We start from the raw sequence: 26,541 nt of genomic DNA, 5'->3' as shown, positions 1-26,541 counted from the left end.
ACAATGCAGTTGCTCACTACCCACCGACCAATGCCCAACCAGTTCCCGAGCAGCGGTCACCCCCTGCCCAGCTAATTCCCCCCAGTTTATGTACTGAGCATGACGTCACATGGTATGGAACGTCCCTCTGGCCAGTTTGGGTCAGCTGTTCTGGCTGTGCCCCCTCCCGGCTTCTTGTGCACCTCCAGCCTTCTCAGTCGGCAGGGCATGGGAAGCTGAAAAGTCCTTGCCTAGTGTAAGCACTGCTTAGCAACAACTAAAACATTGGTGTGTTATCAACATTATTCTCATACTAAATCCAAAACACAGCACTGTACCAGCTACTAGGAAGAAAATTAACTCTATCCCTGCTGAAACGAGGACAGTTTTTATTCCAGACCTTAGTCTTATAATGATACGAAATGTAAAGCCCAACCTGGTAAAATTATCATTAAATGCGCTCCCATTAACTGATCAGGGCTGATACTCAGTTTGCTGAGCAGCCTGAACTTGTGCTGAAACTAGCGAGGCACAAAACTTCTCAGGATCAAACGTGTGTGTTAGTTTAGTTTAATGGTGGAATGTAGTGCTCTCTTCAGGCCAGTCTTTCTTTTATTGCTTACCCAAGGACAGTCGACTTAAGCAGAACTTCTACATCTAAAAGAAATAAATATTTGATCCAGACTTTATACTGTTGAAATAATTGAAGCAAGTCTGTCATTAAAATACAGCTGAAATTTGCAGTGTGCAATATGGAGTAATTAATGCTGAGCTGTTCATGTAAAGCTTTTCTTAGACAAGTCTCTCAGTGACTTACAGAAGACATGACCACAGGTTCAGCGTGTAATAATTGCAGCATATTGATATGATTGCTTTGTAATTGCAAGTAGCAACATCCTTGTTCTGAATGTAATAGTTGGGCTGGTACACATTTGTTACTTCAGACAATTTTTCTGGAATGTGCTGAATTTCCTTCTTTTCTCCCTGTGACTCCCACCAAAATAGAAGGCAAAAGATAAAAGACTAGAAACCATATCAGGACTTTGTGAAAAGCTCATCCTGCAAACTTGCTGGAGTCATGCAAACATTTTAAAAGTGAAAGCCATTACTTCCTGACCTTTGCTGCTTATATCCAGAGGCAAATCTCTGACATGTACACCCACTGGCATAAATAGGTTTGAATTACACATAGTAATATGTGAAGAACAAGGAACTGTGAAAAGCCAAAGGTTTGTTTATTTTTTTGTAAAAATCTGTAATCACACATTAAAGTCCAAGACAGGCTAGAAAAGACTTCAGCTGCATAGGTTTTGCTTCTATAAATTCTCTGATTTATCTCAGCATGTGATGAATTTGGTCATCAGTACCATACCCAAGTAACACACTCAACTATTTGTTTTGCCTATTTTTAATTTTCAGTGCTTCCGGAATCAAGATAAATAAACAAAGAAAGAGTAAGAATTCAAAGGAAGAGGTTCTTTTTTCTTACAGTTTTTGTATACAAACGTTAAGGGACTTTATAGTGTAGAAATAGAAATGTTGTGCATTAACAGCCAGGGCTCATATCACTCAAATGCTTTAGTGTATTTAAAAAAAAAAAAAAAAAAAAGACTGCTATGCCCTCTGAGTCCTTTGATGTCAGTGTGGTTTTCCTTGGGTGCAGTAGGTTATAGTAATCCACCCGCATCTTGCATATTGGAGTATCAGGACCTTAGACCCTCTGAAATCACAGGCCGAGTTGGGGAATAGCACCATTAGCTAGTATAAATTCACAGAGCTTCCGTGTTGCTGGGTCTATTCCCCTGTACCCAAGGTTTTGACCCACAATGAATGGCAGATGTGTTGTATTTGGAACAAATTTGATTTTGTTTTTTTACCTACTCTTCCCATTAAAATAACAGACTGAACACCGTTTATAAAATTACCTGGATGATTTAAGCAATTTGTGAATCAAGCAGTGATATTGGAGGAGGAGACTTCTTCAGAACTCATGTTCATCTTTAGAACTGACATCTCCGTTCATGAATGTTTCACAGTAGTTACAAATTTGTAATCTTTTCTTTTGCCAGGAATTTGTTTATGCATTACTCTCTCATATAATGAAAACTAGCACTTCTTTTTGCATTTTGTAGAATATTACTGTTCTATCAAAGTATTTTTTTTTTCCTCATATTGTCTGCCTCTTCTATTTCAAATTCTTAAAAAAAAAAAAAAGGGCATAAAAACCTTGGGCTATTCACAGCTACACATTCCTCACACATTACCCTTTGTGCTGGCTAAAGCTGTTCTTCCCATAGGCTTTATTTTTGGGAAGGCTACACACAAAGAAATTGGGATTACTTTAACAGAAAAATAAACATTTTAATGTAGGAATAAGAAAAGATTTAGTTTAGTCTTAAAATAAGTTTCTCATTTAGAAAAAACTATATATTTAAAAAAAACCAAAGGTCTCATTTCTGGAAGCTCAAGGCAAGTTCCCTTAGAAATAAATGTTCAGACTTCCAAGGCATGTTTTCATCAAAGCCATGGCAAAAAAAAAATTAAGAAATAATGCAAAATATACTGGATTGGGATTCCCCAGAACCTTGATTCTGTTCCATGCTGTGTCGTTGGCCTGCTGAGCAGCATTAGTCAACTTTTCACCTTTCTGTGTCTTGTTCTGCCCATCTGTAAGAGGGAGATAGTGGTACTCCCTGGAAATACAGTTTAAGATCTGCGTTAAAATCAATAAGTAAAAGATAAGCATTATTAATAAATAGTACCATAGTATTATTACTAGTAATATTTGTCTAGGTCCTTTTTTTTTTTTTTTTTTATTTCAAGAGGACCCTAGTCAAGGAGCTCTGTGTGGGAACCAAGAAGAAAGCTGAGTCACTCCTAGACCAGTAGATGAGGGACTGCCTGTCTGCAACCGCTTAGCTGCAGGAAAGGCCTGGTGCTTTACTTTGTTTCCAAGTCCCACAAAAGTGATTGGGGTTTTGATCATCATCACATAGCTAAGAGTAAGACTGTGGCACTTGGTGAAATGCTGGCGCTCAGGAGACTTTTTTAAACCACTTTCAATTTTTGTCCCTACTTTTTTGGTTTCTTACAGACATTTGCATCTCATAATTTGGAAGAAATATTTTTGTCCCTCATAGAATCTTATATTTCACTCCTTTTAGTTTCCTTAGCAAAAATACAGTTTCAAGCTTTCGATACGAGACCGTGACAAAGTGATTTTATAGCCAGTACTGAAAGTGACTAAAGTTGACAACAATTGTATTTTATGACAACCTCTGCTTTCATGTCCACAGCCTACTTTCCTATTATCAGCTGTGATTTCCCCCCCACCCCCTTTTTCTCCCCTCTTTTCCTCTCCCCTCCTCCCCCGATGAGTTTTTTCAAACGTGAGCAATTCTGTATCTCTGCACTGACTGGAAACAAATCCTTTTACCAGGAGTGCATTTTAATGGGCAGCATGCTTCACTTAAGTCACCAGAACCTTAACTGTATAATATTCAATTTTTTACCAACCCAGAACCGAAGCTTTTTCTTGAGAGCGATGTTCGTAAGAGTAGTGGAAGAATTAGTATTACAGAACTAAACCAGATTAGGAGGGAATGTGAATTAGATTTGGTAACAGATGGTGCCGTGGAAATTAAAGGTGCTTTGCGAATGGAAGCGACAGCAGCTTGCCTCTTTTCCTCTCCTGTCTCTCTCTTTCATGCGCTTGATAGACGGGTATAAATCACAACAATCCCGTCTTGGCAGCCAATTTCGAGAATTTGATCTGGTTAAAGACATGGCTTTCCTGCTCCACTCACTGAAACCGGCTGCTATTTTATTTTTATACAGCACCTTGTCATATTTAGGAAAGTGGAATCACCTGCCTCCCTTTAATGAAATTTTCTTTAATTACAGTTTTAGCTTTTAGTGTTAATTACTTTTCCATTCAGCCTGAGTTCTCAGGCTGTCTCATAGGAATGTATTTCTCTCCCCCACCCCACCTCCCTGCACTATTCACGCATATGCTTTCATTTTTCTGAAGACGCTTTTCGTTGTTGAAAGTTGTTGTCAGATCCATTATAATTAGATCCTAATTATCAAAATCATCATTATTGTGTAGGAAGAGGAAGCATTGTAAACAACCGTTAAAGTTATAGGATCTTGTTTGACAGAGGAGAAACCTTTCAGGATATACATGAATAATAAACAAGCAAACAGAAAGCCCTACTAAAAACTCTGTCTGGGAAGCGTATAAAGATCTGGATAGCAAATGCTCTCCTTGGAAAAAAAAAAATCCATTCAGGTTATCTCTCCATACCTATTCCTCCAGTCTCTAATCCCACATTTTTTGGAAAAGATCAGAATAAAATTCCCCTGCTTCAGTTTTCTTATGTAAATATTCATCTTTGCACCTCTCACTTAGGTGTCCAGATATAAAAATAATTTTTCTGATGTGTGTCAGGATGGACTTACAGTTGCCTTAATACAATTACTTTTTTGCGTTTAAGGCAGCAAGTATAAGTGAAGAGACTGCTGTGATGCATGGAGACATGGAGATGCTTCTGCCGTACACTAAAAGTCCTCACAGTGAAAGAGAAAAATAATGGACTATATCTAAAAAAACCCCAAAAAACAAAACCTCTCAAAGTAAGAGAAGATCCTTAGAGCTGGCAACGAACAGTTGGTGGAAATAAAGCTTCCTACTGGCAGTCAAATCAAATGTAGTAACAACTCAACGACTCCCTGCTGCTAGCTGACAGCATGGTGTAACACACTGGGACAAACATTCACTTAAACACTGATTGCAGGAAAACGTCATTTTCCAACTCACCAAGTAGCTTTTTGGTTGCTTGTGCGCACATGCGTGTATGCGTAGGGGGGATTTAAAACCGGTGGCGTGTAGCTGGGAGGACAGGACACACTCAGGAGCCAGCTGAGTGAGGGGGTGGGAGAAGGATCACTTGCTTTATAAGTTTTAGTCCTGAGTCTTTTAAGACGCTCGCTCTCTGATACTATTTCTGGTATGTTCTTTCTAATCGCTTCTCCAATTTAACAGAGGTTGGCTGGCAAATTATAATTCTTCTGTTATAAATCTGCAGAAAATCAGTGAGGGAGCTGGGTGGGGAGACAGGTACACGGTGTGCACACACCTACACTCTGCCTTTCAGCGATGGAAGGAAATAGCTGCTAGAAATTGTGAAAAATCTGATGGTGTAAACTTTGACTCTCTCTTGAGACTGAAGGCATTTTTTTGTCATCTTTTTCCTTTTGGAAACTGGTGAATGACAGCTATGTCTCTCTGATCTGTAGTACTGGCTTTCTGACTGGTGCAAGGAACTGCTTTTGATGCTGTAATCATTTCAAAATAATCCCTCTTTAGAAAGCCTGTTACATTCTTGACTAAATCTTTACTTATTTTTGTAGTTTTGTATATTTCTCCCTTCAAGTAGCTGAATGTAGCATTTTATTTTCTTTTGCTATTTCAGTTGATTTCTTTTAATAAAAAGAATCCTCACAATTAATAATTAGACGACTCCTTGACACTTTAGCATGTCCTCTGGGGGCTAGAGACATCAGGCGGACTCCACCTGATACCACTGGTGTATAACCGCAAGTAAAATGATGTTCCATCTCAGAGAAAATGCCTAACTCCTTAACCAGAGATTTGCTGTCTTCCAACATGTGATATGAATTAAAAGTGTTAGGCTGCAGTTTGAAAATAGAGTAATAAAAATCTTACTCTTCCTGATCAATATACTGATTTTCATATGATGAAATTTGGCTGTCATTCTAGTAGTCGCATCACAGCCTTTTGGTTGAAACTGTTTGGGCATGGGAAGTCTCTTGGTGTGAGTTTGTGCAGCTCTCCAGGTACTGAAGAGCTGACTCGTTTGAGGCGTGTTAAGTACTGTAGCAACAAAAAATATGTTAACGTTAGGCTAGAAACCAGTAAATGAGAGAAGGTAAATCTGAAGTTTTCTAATGATACGATTGTAACTCAAACAACAGCCATGTTCTAACTGTGTAATAATGTCAGAAACAGGAGAAAAAGAGAAACCTAAAAACTAAGTAGGAATATGAAGTATTTACTGAGGTTTAAGCTGTATCAGAACCATAATACATACACAAAATACAAAATCATATGCTTCTTTTGTGTATAACTTCCAGGCATTCCAGAATGATTTTCATTTGAAGTGCCATCTACTTCTTGTGTTGCCTTCTCTTCAGTATTTGCCTTTTTTTTTTTTTTTTTAAGTATTTGAAAACTGAATCATCAGAGCATACCAAAAAAGTATCTTTTTCTACTTGAAATACATGAAATCTGTAGAAGTAGGCAAGTCTTTTCTGCAGGAAACTTTCTGTGGTGATGGCCTGGTAGTAGTAGTGCATAACACAGCTAATAGGATATTTGTTGCATACACATGTGCAAAAATAAAGGTCAGTTTTGTGATTTTTATACCAGCTTTATTTTTTGCCTTTCAGTTGGAGGTTTTTTTGTTTGTTTGTTTTTGTAAGTGTGTTGCAGTGACATATATTGGATGCATTGGACTGTGTTACTGAGGGCTGGCACCTCTTCAGATGTCTGGTGTTTTGGCTCAAAGGTGCAAGGTCTTTGAGTATTCTTCCCTGTTTACTTTTTGTTCCCAAAAGAGTACCTGATGTAAAGAATAATCACTTTGCAGTCTGAAAAGATTTAAATTCTGTTGGCTATAAGTGCTTCAGCTTTTAAATTCAGAAGAGTAATGTTATGGTCTGTCAAACCGTAGGATCTGTATGCTGCAGAGCTTGTGCGTGTCTAAGGATACATTTAATTAAACCAGCATTAGTGCATCTATACAGACTTATTAAAACACTTAGTTTGTCTCAATAATATTGATTAAATAGCAGTAGTTTGTTTAATCTAAGTATATTTTTGCTATTACTACGTTACTTCCAAGTAATCAGGGTAATAGTCATCATCAGTGAAATATCACGTTAGTTATGAAGTAATGCCATAAGAATTGATTTAGACTTGGCAGGAAAGGAAGGCTTTCTGTCATATAGTGCCAAAGCCTGATTTGGATTATTAGAATGAGAGTTTTAAACATAATTTCTGTTTGTATAAACAGAGTGTGTTTTATAGGCTTATAGGTTATTCCATACTCTGAGTATCCATTATATCAAGGAACACCTCAGACAGTTAATTATGCAAAACATCATGTAAGTAATTACACAGTATTATTATGCATTTAACAGTTTTATTGATTTGCCAGTTGCTCACTTACAGTATTTAGAGCTATAAACAAGAGATGCTCACCCTCAGTTGAAATAGGTCCAAGGAAATGAGCTAAAGATAAATGACACTAGTATGCATTGTTGCATCAGATGTAATCCTTAAATGTAGAAGCTGTCAACAGTGATAATTTGCAACACATTGGGGTATCTCAGGATCATTTCCTTCTTGTTAACAAAGTTTATCAACCAGGAAGCACAGGGAATCAATGTGAAATAGAAAGGGAAGCAATAATGAATATTTATATACTGGAGGGGAGGGAGGGGAGGTTAAAATAATTCCCCCTCATTTTGGAGGGTCTGCAGTAGTTGCAAGTCAGCCACTTGAAAATTTTGCTTTTTAAAAGCAGCATAGAAAACAAACTAAGTGCAGCTGCTCAGATTAGGTGCAAATGTGAAAGGCCTCAGATAATGGCTTGTTTTGTTAAACTAAAAATGACCACACAGTCGTGTAGTCTTCCACTGCCTTGTGTGTGGGAAGTGCTTTAGCAGAGCTTGGTAGATTGCATATGGAGCAATAATAACTGTTTCAGAAGCTGGATCCTCTGTCAGCAATCATCAGCTAACTCAGGCCACTGCTGGTAACAACATGATGGTTTCAAGCATTGCTGCTTCTGTTCCGGCTGCTAGTGGCTACGACAGCTGCTCTGGAAGAAGTCATTGGCTTGCTTTGCTTTCCCTTACCAAGGTGAAGTGGTGAAGGCTTCAAGAAAACATAAAAGAAAGAAGTTACAAAAAACAATGAAACATTCAACAATTGTTTAAAAAAACAAACAAAAAAAACCCACCACAGCCATTCCGTTTTGCACAGGGTACTCTTTACTACATGGTTGTACATGTGTGTTCATTAATAAAGATCTAATGCGTATTAACAGTTTTGTTTGTGCGTGGATGGGACAAGATTAGCAATACTTTGCAATTAATGATCTCGCCCACTAGGTTAACCAAGCAGGCCTTACGATATTTCTTATTAAAAGAAGAAATCCTTTCTTTTCCTTCCCCCAACTAAGCCAGTGCACCTTTAATGCAATGATGATATGTTAGACCCAGCAGTTGTCAAAGCATCGTATTACTGTGATGCCATAATGACACCCTGTCTCTGTAAAGTAGTCATGTTTTCTCAAATCACACGTTGCACCGTTGATTTCTGACATGACACTTCATTCAGTCACTTTCCTTTTCTTCGGTATCTCCATTCTTTGACAATAGCAGCTGGTGCCCATTTTCCTACTAAGTGATTCACATTTTGCCACTCTACTAGAGTGCAATTAGCAGAAGCAGAAAAAATTGCTCAATGTAAAGCAAGCAGTTTGGCTGAAATTGTTACTCAGCTCTTTAACAGGACCTGGTGAAAGTCTTGAGGTGTTGTCGTGGGCGTCGGTGCAAGAAGCAACATTTTCATTTCTTTCCACACAAACATTTTTTCCCTCTTGCATTCAGAGAAGCAGAGTACGGGCAATCACTGGAACATGCTGCACTGTTTTCTGTCTACTGAGTTTGGTATGGACCTGTGAAATGATACTGAAAGTAAGCGCAGTATTTGAGAGGAAATGTGGTCTTTACAGTCAAAGCAAGGAGCTGGCTTCCATTCCTGACTGCTACAGACTTACTGTGTCACCTAGACCAAGACTTTCTTTCATGCATTGGTTGTCACAGGTAAAGTATGAGGATAACGAGTTAAGACCTTGTTGGTCAACATCCATGTGAGTTAGAGAAATGTATCGGAGGAAAATCAGATGGATTGCACTGTTAGCGTAAAAAGTACCTAGGTGTCCATAATAACACCTGCCTTGCTGATGCTCCCATGTAGTAGCTGTCATTAAAAATGTCAACTGCTAACAACCTATTCTGACATTTATGGAAATAGGGTGATTCTCTCTTCAAGAAAAGAAAAACTTCCTGTGCAGATAAAAGTGGACTTTTGTGTTGGTCTATAATAAAGGTGCTCACTCTAATTATTGTGACTAATTATTACTGTCACTGAAGCCACCAGTGCAGCTCTGAAGTAGCAAATGATGCTGTAAGCAGAGCTTTTCCTACTTGAAAAATGAGCATGAAATGTCTTCACAGCTTATGAAGTATTGGCATGTTGTTTTGACCTCCTTTAGGTATTGGTAATAAGGGAGATGAGGGAAAAGTAACTTTCTGAACCGGTTGCATGTATGGATGGATTATAAAGAGCTGCCAGTGGCTTGAATGGGAAGGCTTTCTTTTTTTAAGGCTATATACTGTAATCAGATGCAGTTAATTTTTGCACTCCACTTGTATATTGATACTGATTTAGCCAGTGTCAGCACTGTCAATATCATTAGTAATGTGGCAGGTAGATGGAAATATGAATGTGATTGCATTAATAAATTCTTAATATATTCAACCTTTCATAAGCACATAGCATTACAATTTATTCGCTATTGTTTAAGACCATTTTAAAGCAGGAGTTGCATATTGAAGTGCTTTGTCATTGTACCTTTCTGCCAGCGGTGACTGGCTTCAGGTCTTACTTAAACGAAGAAGTTGTGAAGTAAATTTAGTAGAGATGTGAAGAGGCATGCTATATATTGCATGTTACTTGCAGCACCCTATGTAGTTTCTCTCGCATATGGGCATGGAAATGCTTCTAGAGCCAATTAGTTACTTTCCCTAAAGTTACTGAAAGGAAGGTTTACCCGAGAGCTACCAGTTGTTAGAAAACTTACCTGAGAACAGCCCACCACAAATGGAGCTGCCATCTATTTGACTTAAAATCTAGTAAAGAAAAAAAACAACCCCACCAAGGCTTTAAAATAAATACTGTACGTTTTTATATGACACATGTTATTTCTATTCATAAACCTTAACTAAATTTAGATTTTTATTAATCCAATGTGACCTAAAAATTTTGCATTAACAGCACAATGTGGAATTGGGCTTATTCTCTTTGAATGCAGATAAAGCCATCATCTTGAAAATAGCTCTTTCTGACAAAAAGGTGTTCTTTTGAAATAAAGTCTTTTTCACTACATTCCTCTTAGAGTTAATGTGAATTTTAGTGCCTCTAATTTTAGATTGAAGTGAGGTCTAGAATAAAACCCACCAGCTGACAATTGAATTTATAGATAGTTGTGAATATTTCAGGCTTGAATAATAGAGCTGTAGAATTTCAGACAGAGAGAGGAAGAGAGAATTAAGCTCCAACTGTAGTTTTAGACTATAATGCAATGGTGTCTAGGAATTCTTCAGTGTAACGAGCTAAGTAGTAATTAGGAGGGAACTGAGGGAGGGATTTTACAGAGATCTAGCTTAGGCATTATTCCAAATGTTCAGCATGATAATTTGATGGTGGTCCCACCTGCCATCGGTATAAGATGGCTCTTGAATTACTTTCGTTCAGATGTGGTACAGTAACGAAGGAGTGAAAGCAGTAGGTGTCTGTTGCCCACCCACAGCTAGTGTACCCAGCCTTGTCTGTGGTTCACCTTCTTTGGGGGATCGAGAAGGTTTTTGTTCTCAGAGTCAGGCACTGTTGTTTTCGCTTTTCCTTGGAATGGTTAATGTTTTAACTGCATCTGTGCGTTGCCAACGTGCACCAGTCCAGTCTGTGCTGTTTCAGCTGTAGCCAAAAGCAGCTCTATCTTGGTTAGTACCAGAAACTGCTACTTCAGAAGCATCAGCAGACTGGCTTTAGCCTAAGCAACACTGGTGATCAGATTTTAATGCTTGTAGACCTGAGATTATATTTTGGTTCTGACCGCTTGGAGTGGGAGATAGCCACTTTCGCACTGGCTAAGACAACATGCATTTGGACAACTAATTAATTGCAAATGTTTTTTCTGGGAAGGGAAGGGTGACATTCGAGCTCATTATTGCACAGATTAGAAAAAAAAAATCAGCAGCGGGAGTCTTAGACAAGAACGTGCCATCAAGCTGGTTATGACAGACTGTAGGCAGTGACTCCTATTGCTGTATTTTGAGACTATATGTGGGGTCTCAGCAGCAGGGAGATGAAGAGAAGACCAAGTACCTATTTAGTTAATAAAAGGACCTTAGTGTTAGTGTATAGAAAAATAATGTAAAAAATAAGTTGGTAGAATATGAAAGTTAATTGATATTTTTAATCGTAGCTGTATAAAATTCAGTGTCAAAGAAAGGGAGAGAGAGACAGAGAGACACCATGTTTTAGTACCCTAATAACTTCTAACTCTAGTCTAAGATCATAATGTATGTGAGAGCGGTCCAGTAATTATAAGGTAATAAGTGGAGTGGTGGTGTAAGTGCTCTAAATTAAAAGGAATTCACAGAGCTGCTGTAAGTCAGTGCCGACCCGCTTTCTTTCAAACGTTGACTTGAGAAAAGTGCTTAGCCCAGAGTGCAAGTAGAGAGACAAGAGAGAGCTATCTATTAATTACAGCACTCATTAACAGTGACGGCTACAAGGCAGCAGATGCAGAAGAAAAGGCACACGCTACTGCAGGCTGGCAAGGGGATTTCCCCCCCTCCAGTTCTTGAGGAAAGGACAACACAAGCAGGTGGTCCAATGTAATAAGATATTTTCACGGCTTTAACCTTCCCATTTCCTTGGTTTATTTGCTGACACCAGATAGCTTGCTCCTTCCCCCTCCCCAAATAAGTACTGATTTTAAGTTCGGAGGGTAACATTTCTGCACATCAATCTGGCTGTTTTCCAAATTCATGTGTCGTTTGTTTTCAATAGAATTTTACAGTAAAAATCACAACAATTGAGAGGTCCCAATCCATAGGCACTGATTTTAGGGTAAATCTCATCCTAAGCAGATATTTTTAATGAAGGGTCAGGCTTTGATCTCGGTTACCTTCATTGGAAAGGAAGCCAACTCTCTGGTTTAATGTCTGTTTTCCAGTGGTGAATTTGATTCCAGATCTTGAAGTAGAAATGTTTTGTTTGTTTTTTTTTTTTTTAAAAACACGAAAAGGTGAAAAAGTGAAGACAAGATCTCAAATATTACTTTAGAAAGTTAAGTAGTCAAATCGTCTGGACTCATGCATTTGCTTTGAAAACATGAATCTATAGCTCCAGGTGGGTGGCCTTATGGGGTAGTTGCTTTTCTGCTGAAAATGTTTCTAGAGAAATGCTCATAACTGGCATCTGTACTTTGGCAGCTTCTGAGAATACTGTCAGGAGAATGCAGGGTAGGCCATTTGCTACTGTGGTCTCATAATCACAGCTGTAGAAAATGAAGATAGTATCTGATTTGGAGCTTTCTAATTATTATTTTTGTCCCTTGTTCTCCCTAAAATATGTTTAAAAATAATAAAATCTTGAGGATGGAATAGACGAAGAAGATTTCCCCCCCCCCCCGTAGAAAGCACTAATTTGTTGGATGAAATGTTACATGGTTTTATTTCAGATGCTTAATTCTGAAAACGTGAGAACTGAGAAGTAAGACAGAATCTCACCTTCTGAAAGACACAACTTCTATCTAAAATTTCCTCTAATATATATATATTTTTTTTTTTAATCCAAGAGTGGAACACGTAAAATGTCAGATCCTATAGAGGATAATGGCTAGAAAGTAATTGCAGCCAGAGCTGATGAATCATTTCACTTAGATTTTGTGAAAATGGAGTCTAGCCTTAATTATTTGTTAGAGTTCCCAGTTGATGTGCTACTCCGTTCCTAAATAGCTGTATCTATAATAAAGCAATATTAATAAAGAAAAAAAAAAAAGACTGTGGGAGACTTGCTCTTCAATTCTGGGATTAGATCAATAGATGATGGATACGTGTTTTAGTCAAGTGTCTTGACAAACATTAATTACAGAGCAGAAGTTTTATGTGATTGGACTTGGAAATATTTGTTCCTGATAACGATGGAATTTACAGAAAGAAGGTACCGATGGAAAAAGGAAGACGTTCAATAGCCAAGTCATCTAATAGGATTTAAAAAATTTTTTGACTCACTAGATGACAAGTTCAGAATTTAGAGTTGATGTGAAGTTGACATGTAGCCTAGAGGGCAGGTGGAGGGGACAACAGACAGATTTGGTCTCTTTAAACTTTTTGTTTACTGCCTGTCTGGAACTTTGACAAAGCTCTGTCATGCCCTTATGCTGATTACCTTCATGTAGAACAAGAGGTATTGACTAATGAATGAGTGATGTGCAGTCCCTAACCCTTCCAGAGCAGCCTTAAAGAGCACTGTCTTTAATACACAGATTCTTCTTTCTCTCTCTCCCCACTACAGGCTTCTCTGCAGAATGTCAAGCAAAGATCGACACATTGATTCTAGCTGTTCGTCATACATCAAGACGGAACCGTCGAGCCCTGCCTCTCTGACGGACAGCATCAACCACCACAGCCCTGGTGGCTCCTCAGACGCCAGCGGGAGCTACAGTTCCACCATGAATGGACATCAGAACGGGCTGGACTCACCTCCCCTCTACCCTTCAGCCACAGGGCTTGGGGGCAACGGGCCAGTCAGGAAACGGTATGACGACTGCTCCAGTACCATCGCTGAAGATTCACAGACCAAGTGTGAATATATGCTGAACTCGATGCCCAAAAGACTCTGTTTGGTGTGTGGTGACATTGCATCAGGGTACCACTACGGAGTGGCTTCCTGCGAGGCCTGCAAGGCTTTCTTCAAGAGGACAATTCAAGGTTGGTTATTCTTTAAACTTCTTTCTTTTGCTCAAAGTGAAATAGTGCAATCCTTGACTAGATCCTGTTAGGACTTCAGACTGTACCTTTTCATTCTTCATAGCGTTTGGTCCTGCAGATGTTACTCATGAAAAAGCCCCTTTGGGCTTCTTTGGGAGTTCTGTCGGTCTTGTTAAGCTCCCTGCCATGTTTATTTTGATTACGAAAAGCAGAAGAACACGGGGGCCATCCGCACGTTCAGATTTGTTTTCTGTATGAGTTTCTCATGGATTCCCATAAATGATTGTTGCAAAGAAAGCTGATTATTTTCTGAAAGGTTGTCATGGATGCCTCTTGAACACACCTTGTGACTGGCACACAGGGATCGTGCTTGGGTTTTGCTCCTAGTTACACCACTACCATACTTAAATTGTTACAGGAATCCAGCTTATTTTTGTTAAAGCTCCAGTGCATTTAAAATTGGAACAAAATGCAATGGTGTAGTGCTTTGTGCATATCGGTTTATTAATAACTGGTTTTTCATCCGTACGATATACAGTGGCCTTAAACAGGTTCAACAAATACCTGTAAGATCACATTCTAAGGAGAGTATGTTGGCAGCTTTTGGTCTCTGCCCAGTACTTTGTACTAATCTGCTCTTGATACCTGTTACAAATATGCCATGTATTTTGGCATAAATTAGTATGAATGGGATAATTTGCATGACCACTTGTTCTAGCTTCAGAACCAATGGAGGCAAAATAACCTTCTATTTTGATTTAGATATCATCCTTTCAAGTAAAATTGAAGGTGCTTTATTTAAAGAACATGAGGCCAAGCTTGGCCTGTACAGGAATATAGTGTCACATTAAATTAAATTCAAACTTCAGAGTCTAAAATTAGGTTGCTAAGTCCAAATTTAAGCTCCTCAATAAAACCTGCTTAGTTTTCATAGATGTTGAGCACCTGGAATTTTCAGGAAAGGCAATGCAATCTGGTGGTATACTTTTTTTTTTTAAAAATGAGTTATGATAAGAAGCATAAAGTTAGTTTCATTTTGTAATTTCACATAACCCAAAATTTGAAACATTTGGCCAAGGCTTCCTAAATAAAGTACTTCCATATTTAATGTAAAATTAATAAGGAAAAATAATGTTATTTTAATTTATCCATTGCTGAGGCAATGGCCGCTTTACTCTCCTCTCATCCATTTTGCTTCTGGGGGATTTGGGCCTTCTGCCAGCATGAAGTACCCATTTTATGATGGCCATATAGCCACTAAAAAGGAACATTAGACTTCAGTTGTTCTAATGGAGCTGAGTGTTACAATGTTTGCAACCAGTAAACAAACATACCTGTGAAGATTCCTAGTGGCCTGGGTTCATGTGTAAAATGAGTGCATATGCAGAAACAGTATGCTCATTTCAAGTCTTTGTTTTGGAAAAGTGAAAAAAGAGGTAGATGATTTCACTTGACCTTCAAGAAGGTTTTCAGAAAAGTTCAAAAAATGTTTCCGCTGAAGCAATTTGTATCTTGTGGGTGCTAAACTTCAAGCATCAACTTCAACTAGCAACTCTGTTTTGATAAATGGTATTTAATTGCTATGTAATAGCTGTCCTACAGAACTGAATTGATGCATGATTATTTTAGTTGTACTTGGAGCATGAAAAAATGCCACAGAAATGTTAACTGATGAAAGTGTTGACTTCTGGCAGTAATAGGTAGCCTGTAATTTTACACCGCACCACAGACAGCGAGTTTCTGGGCATGGAAGCACAAGACAGGGACGTCATTCTCCAGATTAGCAACCTGGACTTGGCCACACAGCTCAAGTTAGAACTGGCAGCTGTGCAAAAAGTCTCACTATGGTTGGAGCACTAGCTACATCAGCAGGTGACAGTGCTGTGAAGACAAAAAAAATATGCAGTAAGGCAAAACCAAGCATCGAGTGGAAAAACAATAATGAAGAAACTAGGAATAGGAAGTATGTTACCATCATAATGGCATGGCAACATCTTCAGTAACGGTGCTGACTAAACTGACGCAACTACTAAGATTTTTCAGATACCATCCGAAATAATGGAAACTACTTACTTTGGTGAATCAAACCATGGATTGTGGTAGGTGACAAGAAAAAGTTACTCCTCATGTTTTGAATGGGCAAATTCTACCTTTAAGCTTGCATGAAGAAAAATTCCCCTGAGGTTTTTTTTTTTTCTCTAAATGATAGAATTTAGTCCCAGTGTTCCTAGAGGTTGTTCTTCCCAGTACCATTTCACTTCCTGGTTCATATCACATTCTTTCTCTGCTTGTTTTTAAAATAAGTTGATTACTGCATAACTGCAAATAAGAAAACAGGAAAACAGAAAAAACCCAAGAAATCTTATAAATACAGAATAGTAAACCAGACTACCTGAAGAGTCAAATATTGTAACTCAGCGTATGTAAGGATAACATGTCTTGGCTCAAAGAATTGCTTATTTTAAAGGCTAATAACTTAATTGTGAAGGGTACTTAATTAGAGATTCAGTGAAAAAGAACGGTTGACTTCCCAAACCTTTCTTGTTTATCATTCATGAGTTACTAAATTAGCTCGGACTCGTAGAACCTAAGTGCTACTCCTGTTGAAGTCATGGGCAAAACTGCCCTGACTTCAGTTAGAGCAAGGCTGAGCTGATAAAGTTAGATTATGAAACACATCTTGTGTTCACGTCAGGCCTGGTGTCCTTTCCACTAAGTCAATGGGAGTCTTTCCATTCTTTCCATTTCAAAGGAGTCTTTTGAAATCTCAGTAGGTGAAAGCGGCAGGCAGCTGTTCAGAGAGCCAGCACGGTATCTGTACACCACCAGCATCTTACATAAGACAGAAATGAAGTGCATCACAGGATACCTAGTAGCCCCTTACACGAGGCGAATTTCGCTGTAATGTAGAGTATACACCTGTTTGTAAGGGTAATGGAAAGTGTCATTCCGTTTCAGATGTTGGCAATTTAGTCTAAAAAATGTCCGTTCCTGGCTGACGGATTTATCCTCTTCTTCTTCCTGCCTTTTGCAATCCCTGCTAATTTTCTTAAAAATAAAGAAACTAAATTAACTCTGTCTTGAATTATAAGGAGTAATTTTGTCTTTTTTGAATATATATTTTTAACATGGCACAGAAATAAGTTTGGGGCTGTGGTAAAGAATGCAGAGATTATGATTAAAATCAATAATATTAGAAAAAATTAGAAACAAGAAATTACCTGGCCAGAAAACTGAAACAAAGCCTACCAAAAAATGAGCTCAATATATAAGATTGGTGTCTTTTTAGGTCATAGTACAATCTAATGACGTTCTGCCCCCTTTTGTGACATATAAGGGATGGGAGAACTGGATGTTCTCTCTGCTCAGCCTAGTACTCACTCAGCTGCAGCTCTCAGTTTGCTTCTGGGATAATTTACGTGGTGGCTGATTGCAGATGTCTCACAGAAACACACACACAGCCAAATCTCCCCAAAACTGGCTTAACATCAGGGATAGTAGAAAATAGCAATGTCTAAAAATAGTTACAGGTCCATTGATTTTTAGGGTCTCTACACAGTTTTTGCTGTGCACTGTATTATCTTGAAAACTCCAAGCTTTCATTAAAAGGAAGAGAGAAAAAAAGAATTTTAAGATCAGCTGGGTACAAAGTCTTGTGTTCAGCACAGAGGTCTTGTACTTACTAGATATTTTGTAGTGAATATTTAGTGTAAATACATTGCTCATCATTTTTATTTGCTCAGTTATCATAAAGGCTAGTAAGTACACATTTTGCATTAATAATATGTAATTACTCAGTGCCTGTAACATACATTTCTGCAAGTGGATTGAAATGGTATTCTTGCTTTCAGTAGAAGGATGATAGGACTTACAGATTCAAAGACAGTTTACTATTTTGTTTCATTTTAGCCTTCATCTCTCTAAAATAATGGCTTGCATTTAGACAACTTTCTTCCTCCCTCCTTCCAAATCTTCAGGACTCTCGTCTTTGGACTCTTTAATCTAGCATGAAAAGGCAGTGTGAAAAGCCTAGGTATTGATATGTTGCCTTCCTGGTAATGCTTGTTGCAAAAGTGTCAGAGCTTACTTATGATTTCCTTGGACAGTGTTCGAATTTTCCCCACAAAAGCTAAAATATTTTGCATTCAATAGTCCTTGTAGTTCTTGGGCTTTGGGTTTTTTTGTTTATATGTTTATTTTTAAAGGAAAAACTGTTGGATGACCAATATGGAGACAGCAATCTTCTGTTTATACGCAGGGTGAGTAAAGCAATAGGTAGTAAGAAGCCCTGCAATCATACCGTCACTGTCTCATTTAAGAGCTTTATCCCTGAGAGTTGTTGCCTGTCCATGTCTCCTCACACAAACAAGAAATTTTCCATCCTGGGAATACCGTTGTTTTTTTGGTCATTACGTGAACTAGACCAAGTCTGCCATCTCATTTTATGCTGATGACCTAAGAGCCTTCAGCTCTGCAGTTATGTAGTTCCTATGGTCTTCAAAGCCTGCCCAAACTAGGAGCTAGATTAAACTGCTTTGTACTTTGTTCCCTTTTTGGTTACTGCAAGTTGTTTTTAATCCCTTTAGTGTTCAGGTTTTTCAACCCTCTTTGGAGTGTTTACCCATTACTGAGCCAATTTGATCTGTAAATGTACAAGCACTTTACAGTAAATATATATATATATTTTAATCAGGAAGTTTTAATCAGGAAACTTAGAACTAGCTATGTAAATTCAGATAAGGTGACATTTAAAATGAGCAACATAAAGTTTGATTCGAAGTTGCACATGACCAAAGTGGCTTCCAAAGGTTAATTTGCATCTCTCAAAGCTGACTCCTATAATACTGCACATCATTTTTGTGGGGGAAATGAAAGCAAATTAAGTAAGATTTTATGGCTTTTCAGCATCTTTACTGGTAGCTAAGATTATAGTTTTTTTATAGAAAGATAGGGTGGAGGCTTGCATCTTGGTGCAATAGTCTGTGGACCTTGGCTCTGGTGCAAAGATGGCAGCCCTCCAGTGAACCTAACACTAAATGTCACTGAATCCATCATTACCTGATTAAATCATTCACCTTCCTTATATAAGTGAAAGTCTGTGCATCAACATTTCTTTCAAAGAATATTTTAAGCAAGCAATGATAGATATCTTCCCTTTTCCCCTGATTTCTCTGTGCCTATGGGCCAACCAAACTAGTGAACAAGTATTTTTAATTCCTTCCAACACGTCTTTTAATCCTGTCATAATGTCGTTGTGTAACTATGGCAGCCAAACAAGATGAGACAATAAAATACAAACATGCTGAAATCTGGGAACCAGAGAGAAGTTTAAAAGTATACGGATGGTTCTATCCTTTTTACTATCTCTGCTTTCCTTACAGCCTTGTAAATTATATGCTGCATTTAGATTATTAGGGAATAAGAATGAGCATCCTGATTTGTGCATGGCTATTTCGAGCCCATCGGAAATACTCAGAAAGACATGTGGTTTACAAATAGTACCGGTACAGTGGTATGTATCAATGCCATTATAATTAGGTCTGGATCTCTATTTGTCATAAACATCTCTGAAAGCTTCCAGCCCACGTATGAAGCTCTGTCTAGTTTGGAATTAGAGACATGTGAAGTCTCAGCTAGCAAGTGATGTATTAATGTTTCTATGACTTTTTTTTACTGCTGTGATAGTCATTTGGTTTGCAGCTTTACAGACTGAGATGTTCTATGTGCTCATAAACAAACAATGGCAATTTTCCATGCTACCTTGATAGGATGTATCAAAATCTACCTAGATAAAATACCAGTAGGGACAAAATGTAGATGGTTCAGTCTTTGACTTGGACGACTCTTCAGTGACTCCCAGGCAGCAGGGGATCAGTTCTATTTGTGTCTTCAAAGCACTGATTCTCTCTTAAGATGACCTAAATGCCCTTCATTTCTGTTGAAAATAAAGTTGACTCCAGTGGAAATCAAAGGTATTTGGGCCCTTACAGGTGTCATCCAACACCCCCTAATATAAGCCTCATATTGAAAATTATGGTGGTTTTTATGATGCTGGAAACCTGTCTACCCAAAGTTAGAGGCTGAAGCAAAAATGTCATGCAGCCAGACCAACCAGCATCACCTTTACATTTTCGTTTTAAATCTCCATTCATATTGCTTTCTAGGAATAAAAGAAAAAGAAATAAAAAATACATTTTAGAAGTTCTAAGTATATTATAGTTCAGTAACATAGTACGTTGGCTTCTTTTAAGCAACTCAACATAGTGATTTCATTTAAAATGTACTTTTAAGCTGGCTGTGTCCCTCTGTCAAATGCCATCTTACACTGTAGAGTTATTTAAAAACTAGCTGCTTCTACTGAGTTTCTTATTGTAACAGAAAAGGCAACACAAGCAACAGAGACATAAGCATAATCCTTCATACATGGTCCTATCATCTTAAAAAAAGTTTTGAGACATTTAGGAACCAAATTTTTGAACATTCTGTAACTTTGTGTGTGCAATATTGTTTCTGAAGTCATCTGGGTGAAAAATTGCAAATACAGTCAACTTTAGGCTTAATCAGCTCCAGATGACATGTAGCAGAATTCATGGGTCTGTAATTCATAGAGCTATCTGCACTATCAGGTGAATCCATCTAAGGATTTGTCAGCCAAAACCGGATGCAGTTAGGTTCAAGTCCAACCTCATTCCAACCTGACCCCATTTCTGAAACCTTATCAATAAGAGTACTTTTACTCGTGAGAATATTTACTCATACTTAAATTCAGTTGAGTTCTCACTGCAAAGTAGGGAACAGAGTCTGCAAGAACTGAAACTTTAAACTGAGAGAAATTATTTTTACTTTCCTCAGTTCAGCTTTGCTAAGACCTATAAACATCAAACACACTTTTAAGTCCATCTGGGACTTTTTCTCTGTCCTTCTTTTCCTAAGTTAGCCTGTTACTCCTTATTTCCAACAGCACCTACTTCTCCTCAGTTTCTCAGGAACTATTCTGTTCTGGTTGGATTACATATCAAGGTGCGACCTAACATACCATAATTCACTCTCTGTGTTGATTCTGACTCTGTTAGGTTCTCCTGTCTCTCTTACTAATTCCCAGAAGACCTATGGCTGTAATCCTGGCTACCTCTCATTTTCCAGTTTTCATGCATGCCAGTCCACAGACAAGCAGGTGTATTCCTTTGGGTCTGTCACACAGGAAAGCAGAGCATGGAGGTGGTACCTGGGGTAAACCTTACTGCAGAAAGACTTAAATCCAGTGATGCAGTAGCCTCTATTAAGAGTAATGAGAACACTTGCTTTTTAAATGCAAGTTTTTGAAAAAAAAAGTAGTAGGTTACAGAAGCTCAAAGAGAAAGTTTGGGAGAAAAATAGGGCATTATTGAATATAAATAGAGAGATACTGAAATACAGTTTCATGAGCTGATTATAGCATAAAATTATTACGTTGAAGGAATAATTAATTCCCCTCTGTTGGTTTGCTTTTTTTTTTCTTTTTTTTTTCTTCTGGACCTACATTCCCACACAGTAAAAGTTTCAATACTGGTATCTTCAGCATTCCTCCTGCTTTTGTAAGTGACTCATGGCTACTCTTTACAAACACATTTTCGCCCTGTATCTCAGCGTTCCTCATGTCTTTTACTTGTCCAAAGATTTTCTGAGCATATTCCAATAGCTCATAGCAATGCTTTTACATCTTTAGTGTTATAATATCAAATGTCGCAGTGTGAAAAGGGAAATAAAGCTTCTGCTAAGAATTGCTGTCTGCAGCTTCTATTCTTATCGGTATTTCTGGAAGAGACACCCCTGTTTCAGCCTGTCCCACAGACTGGAGCCAGTTTCTAGAGCCAGCTTTGCACTTGATATCTGTGAGGTTCTAAAGTTGTAACTGTTGATGACAATAACTTCATTTGGGATAAGATGCCAAGGCATATGGCCCAGTACTTTCAGTGGCCTCTTCTTTGTCATGCTTCTCACTCCTCCTCTTCTGTTACCTTGAGTGTCGCTGTCACTTCTATGCAAGAAATGGCCAGAATGGTCTCGAGAATCTTGGCTAAGTCCAGTTGATTGCCTGGCTTGTACAGCCATCGAGTAAGTCCCCGTACCATTAAAATTGTACTATGACTCCACATCTCATTCAGGTAACCTCCAAACCTCATCTGTGAGATGAAAAAAAACCAAGGTATCTTGACCCGCTTATCCTCGAGCTGTGTGTAAAGATCTGACAGTCTGAAGCATCTAAAACCAGAGAGCCAGTTACGCAGTGTAAATTTTAGCAGTTGACCTGCTATCTCAAGATCAAATGGCATCATATTTTTAGTGAGTCCATTGCTCTTGATAGGCACAGTGTGTTAGAAGTATTTTCTCATCTTTTGGCTGAGATAATAAAATTAACAAATTATTAAAAAAAAGGAACTATTTTTAAATAAACATTCCTCAGTGCATGAGAAGAGAAAAGGGACTCAGGCTGGATAAATCCCGTTGTATTATTATAGCACAGGGCAATGTGTTTGGGGAGTGAAGATTTGACATATATTTTTATTTTCAAACGTCACACTAATTTACATTACTCAGCCCTTTAACTGCCAAACTGTAAAAGTCCATTACGCTACTGAAAGGAATATACAAATTATCCCCTGGCACTTCAGGCAGGAGTTTTACATATACGCTGTTATTCTATCAGCCAGCTAGCTGCACGATTCTATTAAGGAGTAAGTGAGAAAATTATATTGCCTGCAAACTAATTGTACAAAAGACTCTGAAATAAGTAATCAGAGCCCAGTTCTTTCTGAAAACTAGCCAGGAGATATTATAAATTGCTCGATCGTTCTTGTCAGCCCAGTTTAAAGACTTAGAGCTGCCATGTTGATTTTGTTCACTGTATAACACAGCTACCTCTCCGACTGTTGACAGGACTGGGCAAACTCAACCTATACTCTTACTAGCTGCCCAGTTTCAGCCTCTGGCATCATGAGGTAGACAAGTAAATGGTAGAGCTTCCTTCTGAATCTTTCTAATTGAAATAAAATGCAGATCTGAGCATCCTGAATGGATGTAGTGTACCTATGAAATTGTACAGATTCCCAAACGCTTCTTATAATAATTTCTGTTTATTTATTTTTATTGTATAGAAGTAAATAAGAAATCATGAGAGCTCTAATGGCCTGCAATGTGCAGTAAACCTAGGTTTTTACCAAAAATATATCCACTGATACTTTGAGTGCTAGGTAAAACGCATTTTGAGTATGATATATATCCAGGTACCTATCCATTGCAAAATTCCGTGAGGTGGTTTTTTTTTTTAAGGAAAGCTCGCTGACAGAAATGAAGTCTATCCGTGGGGATATTTGATAAAATACTGCGTTCATATGTGGAGTGGTGACAAAATGTTAGTTTCCTTGCACTTTTACTGCGGTCTAGCCATATTCTAAAATACTGTAATGCTTTAGGGGAACCAGCTATGGCTATTGGTAAGATGTGGATCTTTGCTGCAGCAATAAATCCAGTTACTGTAACTCTACTGAGTTCATTGGAGGAACTCTTCCCTCCATCTTCCAAGTTTATTTTCTAACATCAAAAATTAAGATTGAGCATCTGCTGTAAAATATAATTCATTAAAGTAAAGCAGCCTAAATTGATAGGAGAAGATTCCCCCTCTGAGCTAAAGTACTGGAATCTAAGTGACTAGAATAAAAGCTCATTTTAGACTTCTTTAGGTGGCAAGAATTTGCACGAAAAATAAGTTATGTTTTCGGTGCATAATGTGCTGCACGCTACAGACCCTTGCCATGTTTCACAGGATTTTGTGCAAAACTGGAATGTCCGGGTATGGATTAGAAGTGTCTACTTAGGGAAATAAGCAATCTTGCTTATATTTTTCTGGTTTTGAATACTACTTTTTGGTGTTGACATCTGTACCTTTGTCACCTGTGCCTTTGCACAAGGGCTCTGGCTGTAGTGGGAGTGCTCCGCTTGCTTCAGTACAGACCTTTGCTGCTTGAAGTTCTGTGTTGTAATCTCAATCTTGTTTTTGATCAAGATCGTTTCTGACCTTGTGCAAAGGTATCTTTGGTCTTGTGCAAAGCATTTCTGATTCCCTGTTTCTTATTTTTAAATAGGGATGGTAATACATTTATTACTATAATATGATGAAGTTAATTAGATACAATTTGTGAAAGGCTTTGAAGGTCTCCCTGTGTAGTGGTTGTGCCTCACTAAGAATGCCTTGTTAGAATGTGAGAGGATAATGTGAATCTTTTTTTAAACTTGCTTTTACCATCCTTTCCTACGTATCCTTCCAGAAGTGTTATTTCCTAACTTCGCTAATACGTATCGGAAAGAAGTTTTGCAGGAACTGTTGTGCTGAATTTCCTACCCACCGTATCCTTCAGTTTCTTAAATAGCTTTCTTCTCAGGAGCCTAAGGAAGGGGAAGAGGACTAAACTGAAGTTTGAGTTTTGTCAACAAGAACCATTAGCATTCAGACATACCAAAATCTGTTTTACTCGCCAGCATTGCTAAGTCAGTCATGCCGCAATGTTCAGGAGGAAGAAAGCCCGCAAACGCCTGAAAAGGTTGTGTGAAGTATGCTGGTTGTATTGGCAGAATATACGTTGCACCATGCAGACCTCCTTTATCATAAATACTTAACCAATTTTCAATAGATGTAAGTGGTTTAAGTATTACTTCCTGTTGAATTAGCAGTTGCTGAGCATTTGAGTCTTTGTGCAATCCTGCAATCCACTAATGTGATATTTAATGAGGAGACATCAGTCTGGAGAAAGGTAGTCAATATAAATCAGTGTTTACAAAGTGTGATTAACTCTGAAATATTTCATCAATGCTCTGGTCCCAGGCAGACTCTATGCTAATTATTAGAACCTGCGCATGTTTCAGGGGACTTTGACGGACCCTGAGTGCAGCAAACATGGAGCAGCAAAATTGCAATTATGCTCGGACTGTCTCTGATGACAATTTATGCATTTGGTGTGATGACCTCTTGCTTCCCAAGAGGGCAATAAACAGAATGCATTTTCATTAAGATACTAATGCACTTAATCACAGGGGGAAAGGGTTAGAAAATAAAGAAATACCTTTAAAGCAAGATGTGACAGGCTGATGGGGAAGATACTTTATTTAAAAGTCAGTTTCCTGGTGAAACTTCTGACTGCTGCAAAGTCTGTCATTCTGAATGTAGTCATGGGCAATAGGATGCATGGCTAGGCAGATGAATAAGCTGAGCTAAGCTGTTTTATGAAAAGTGCAGTGGTACTAGGGCAAAAGAGAACAGATGTTCTCCCGTTTGGACTTGGATACCCAAAGATGTGATTTTTAAAAAAGTAAAGAAAATTACTCATATGTATTTTACCCATTAATTTCCAGGCTTTTTTTTTCTTATTTTTGAGGATAAATAATAGGTACTAAGCAGTAACAAAAAAAATGGAGACACTGCTTTGCCCAGGAGGGCTCACATTTAAGGATCTAGCTTGTTCTAGGCCTTAGGGAGAGTTGGGAGGGGCAGAGGCAAGCATCTCCCCCAGTTTTTGTTATTCTGACAACTTGGTAGGAATGATCCTGTTTCTGATGCCTCTCAGTACAAGCACTCTGTCTGAAGTATAGAGAGAAGGGGAGATGTCCTGGCTGAGAGGTCTGACCCGGCAGCTATAGAACGTGCTAGATGTAGTGGTAGCAGTGCCGGTGAGCCCTGCCTGACACACTGCGCCTGCTGTTGTGGAAGGAGAAGGGTGAAGCTCTGTAGTACCTGTTACAGTTGATTGTGCAATAAAGCATGACAGTCTCCTTTTCGTATTCTAGACAAAGAAAGACTGATGAAATTGGTGAAAAAAAAGGAAGTGAAGAGTGCTCAGGCTAGGAGCCTAAGCATGTGGCTTGGTACAGACAATAAATGACAAAATTTCCTCCTCCTACCAGCAGGAGTAACCTACGTGAAGGATTTTGCTAGGGACCATGTATGGAGCCAGACACAGACTCACGTTAATTGTGGTTTTGTATTTTTTTTTTTCCCCCATATAGCTGTCTAGATTTAAAAAAAAAGTCAAAAAGCTCATCCTTTAACTCGGCTTTTCATTTTTACTTGAAAGGTGTTTCCTTTCTATAGCACTGTTTACTCTTGATATATTCCAAAATTAAACACAACAGCAATTGTATGTGTACTTCTTATATCCACTGTGTTGGTTAGTCAGTGATTCTGAATACCTGTCTTTTCCTGTACTTTCTATTACAGGTAATATAGAATACAGCTGCCCAGCAACGAATGAATGTGAAATCACAAAGCGCAGACGCAAGTCCTGCCAAGCCTGCCGCTTCATGAAGTGTCTAAAAGTTGGCATGCTGAAAGAAGGTAAGACTGATCAAGTCAGTATGTATCTCTCTGCAAATGCATGCAACAATTGTAGGGCAATCAGGAAAGGAGAGAGATTGGTGAGTGTTCTAATCAGTTATTGTAAAGGCAATTTTCATGTATACTTGCCGTTCCTGACAGTCTGTTTCTAAGCTATGGAATCACGGTGTATCTACATAGAGTTCATCTTCTCTGGTATATTTCTAACTATGTGTAGTACAGCAAAATGTACCCCAGTGTTCAGTCTCCTTCTGTAGGTAACTAATAGAATAATTATCAGAATATATCCTCTCATTTTCCTTAACGCTTTAACATAATGAATT

At 38.3% G+C, this 26,541-nt stretch overlaps 1 protein-coding gene across 14 annotated transcripts in view; it reads left to right on the top strand.

Annotated features, from left to right (window-relative positions):
* The window catches only part of ESRRG (estrogen related receptor gamma), a 410,058-nt gene that overhangs the window by 265,462 nt on the left and 118,055 nt on the right, over nt 1-26,541 (top strand). For 13 of the 14 annotated variants that reach the window (XM_076334579.1, XM_076334574.1, XM_076334586.1 and 10 more), the window contains 2 exons: nt 13,439-13,854; nt 26,102-26,218. In XM_076334579.1, the coding sequence (XP_076190694.1) occupies nt 13,439-13,854; nt 26,102-26,218 (533 nt within the window). Of the gene's footprint in view, nt 1-8,876; nt 8,896-13,438; nt 13,855-26,101; nt 26,219-26,541 lie in introns of those variants that run through there. The other variant, XM_076334583.1, reaches the window with a different exon arrangement.

The sequence above is a fragment of the Aptenodytes patagonicus genome, chromosome 3, assembly GCF_965638725.1.
Source record: "Aptenodytes patagonicus chromosome 3, bAptPat1.pri.cur, whole genome shotgun sequence".
NCBI lineage: Eukaryota > Metazoa > Chordata > Aves > Sphenisciformes > Spheniscidae > Aptenodytes > Aptenodytes patagonicus.
Note: the sequence above shows the minus strand (reverse complement) of the source record. Positions and strands in the feature narration are given on the sequence as shown.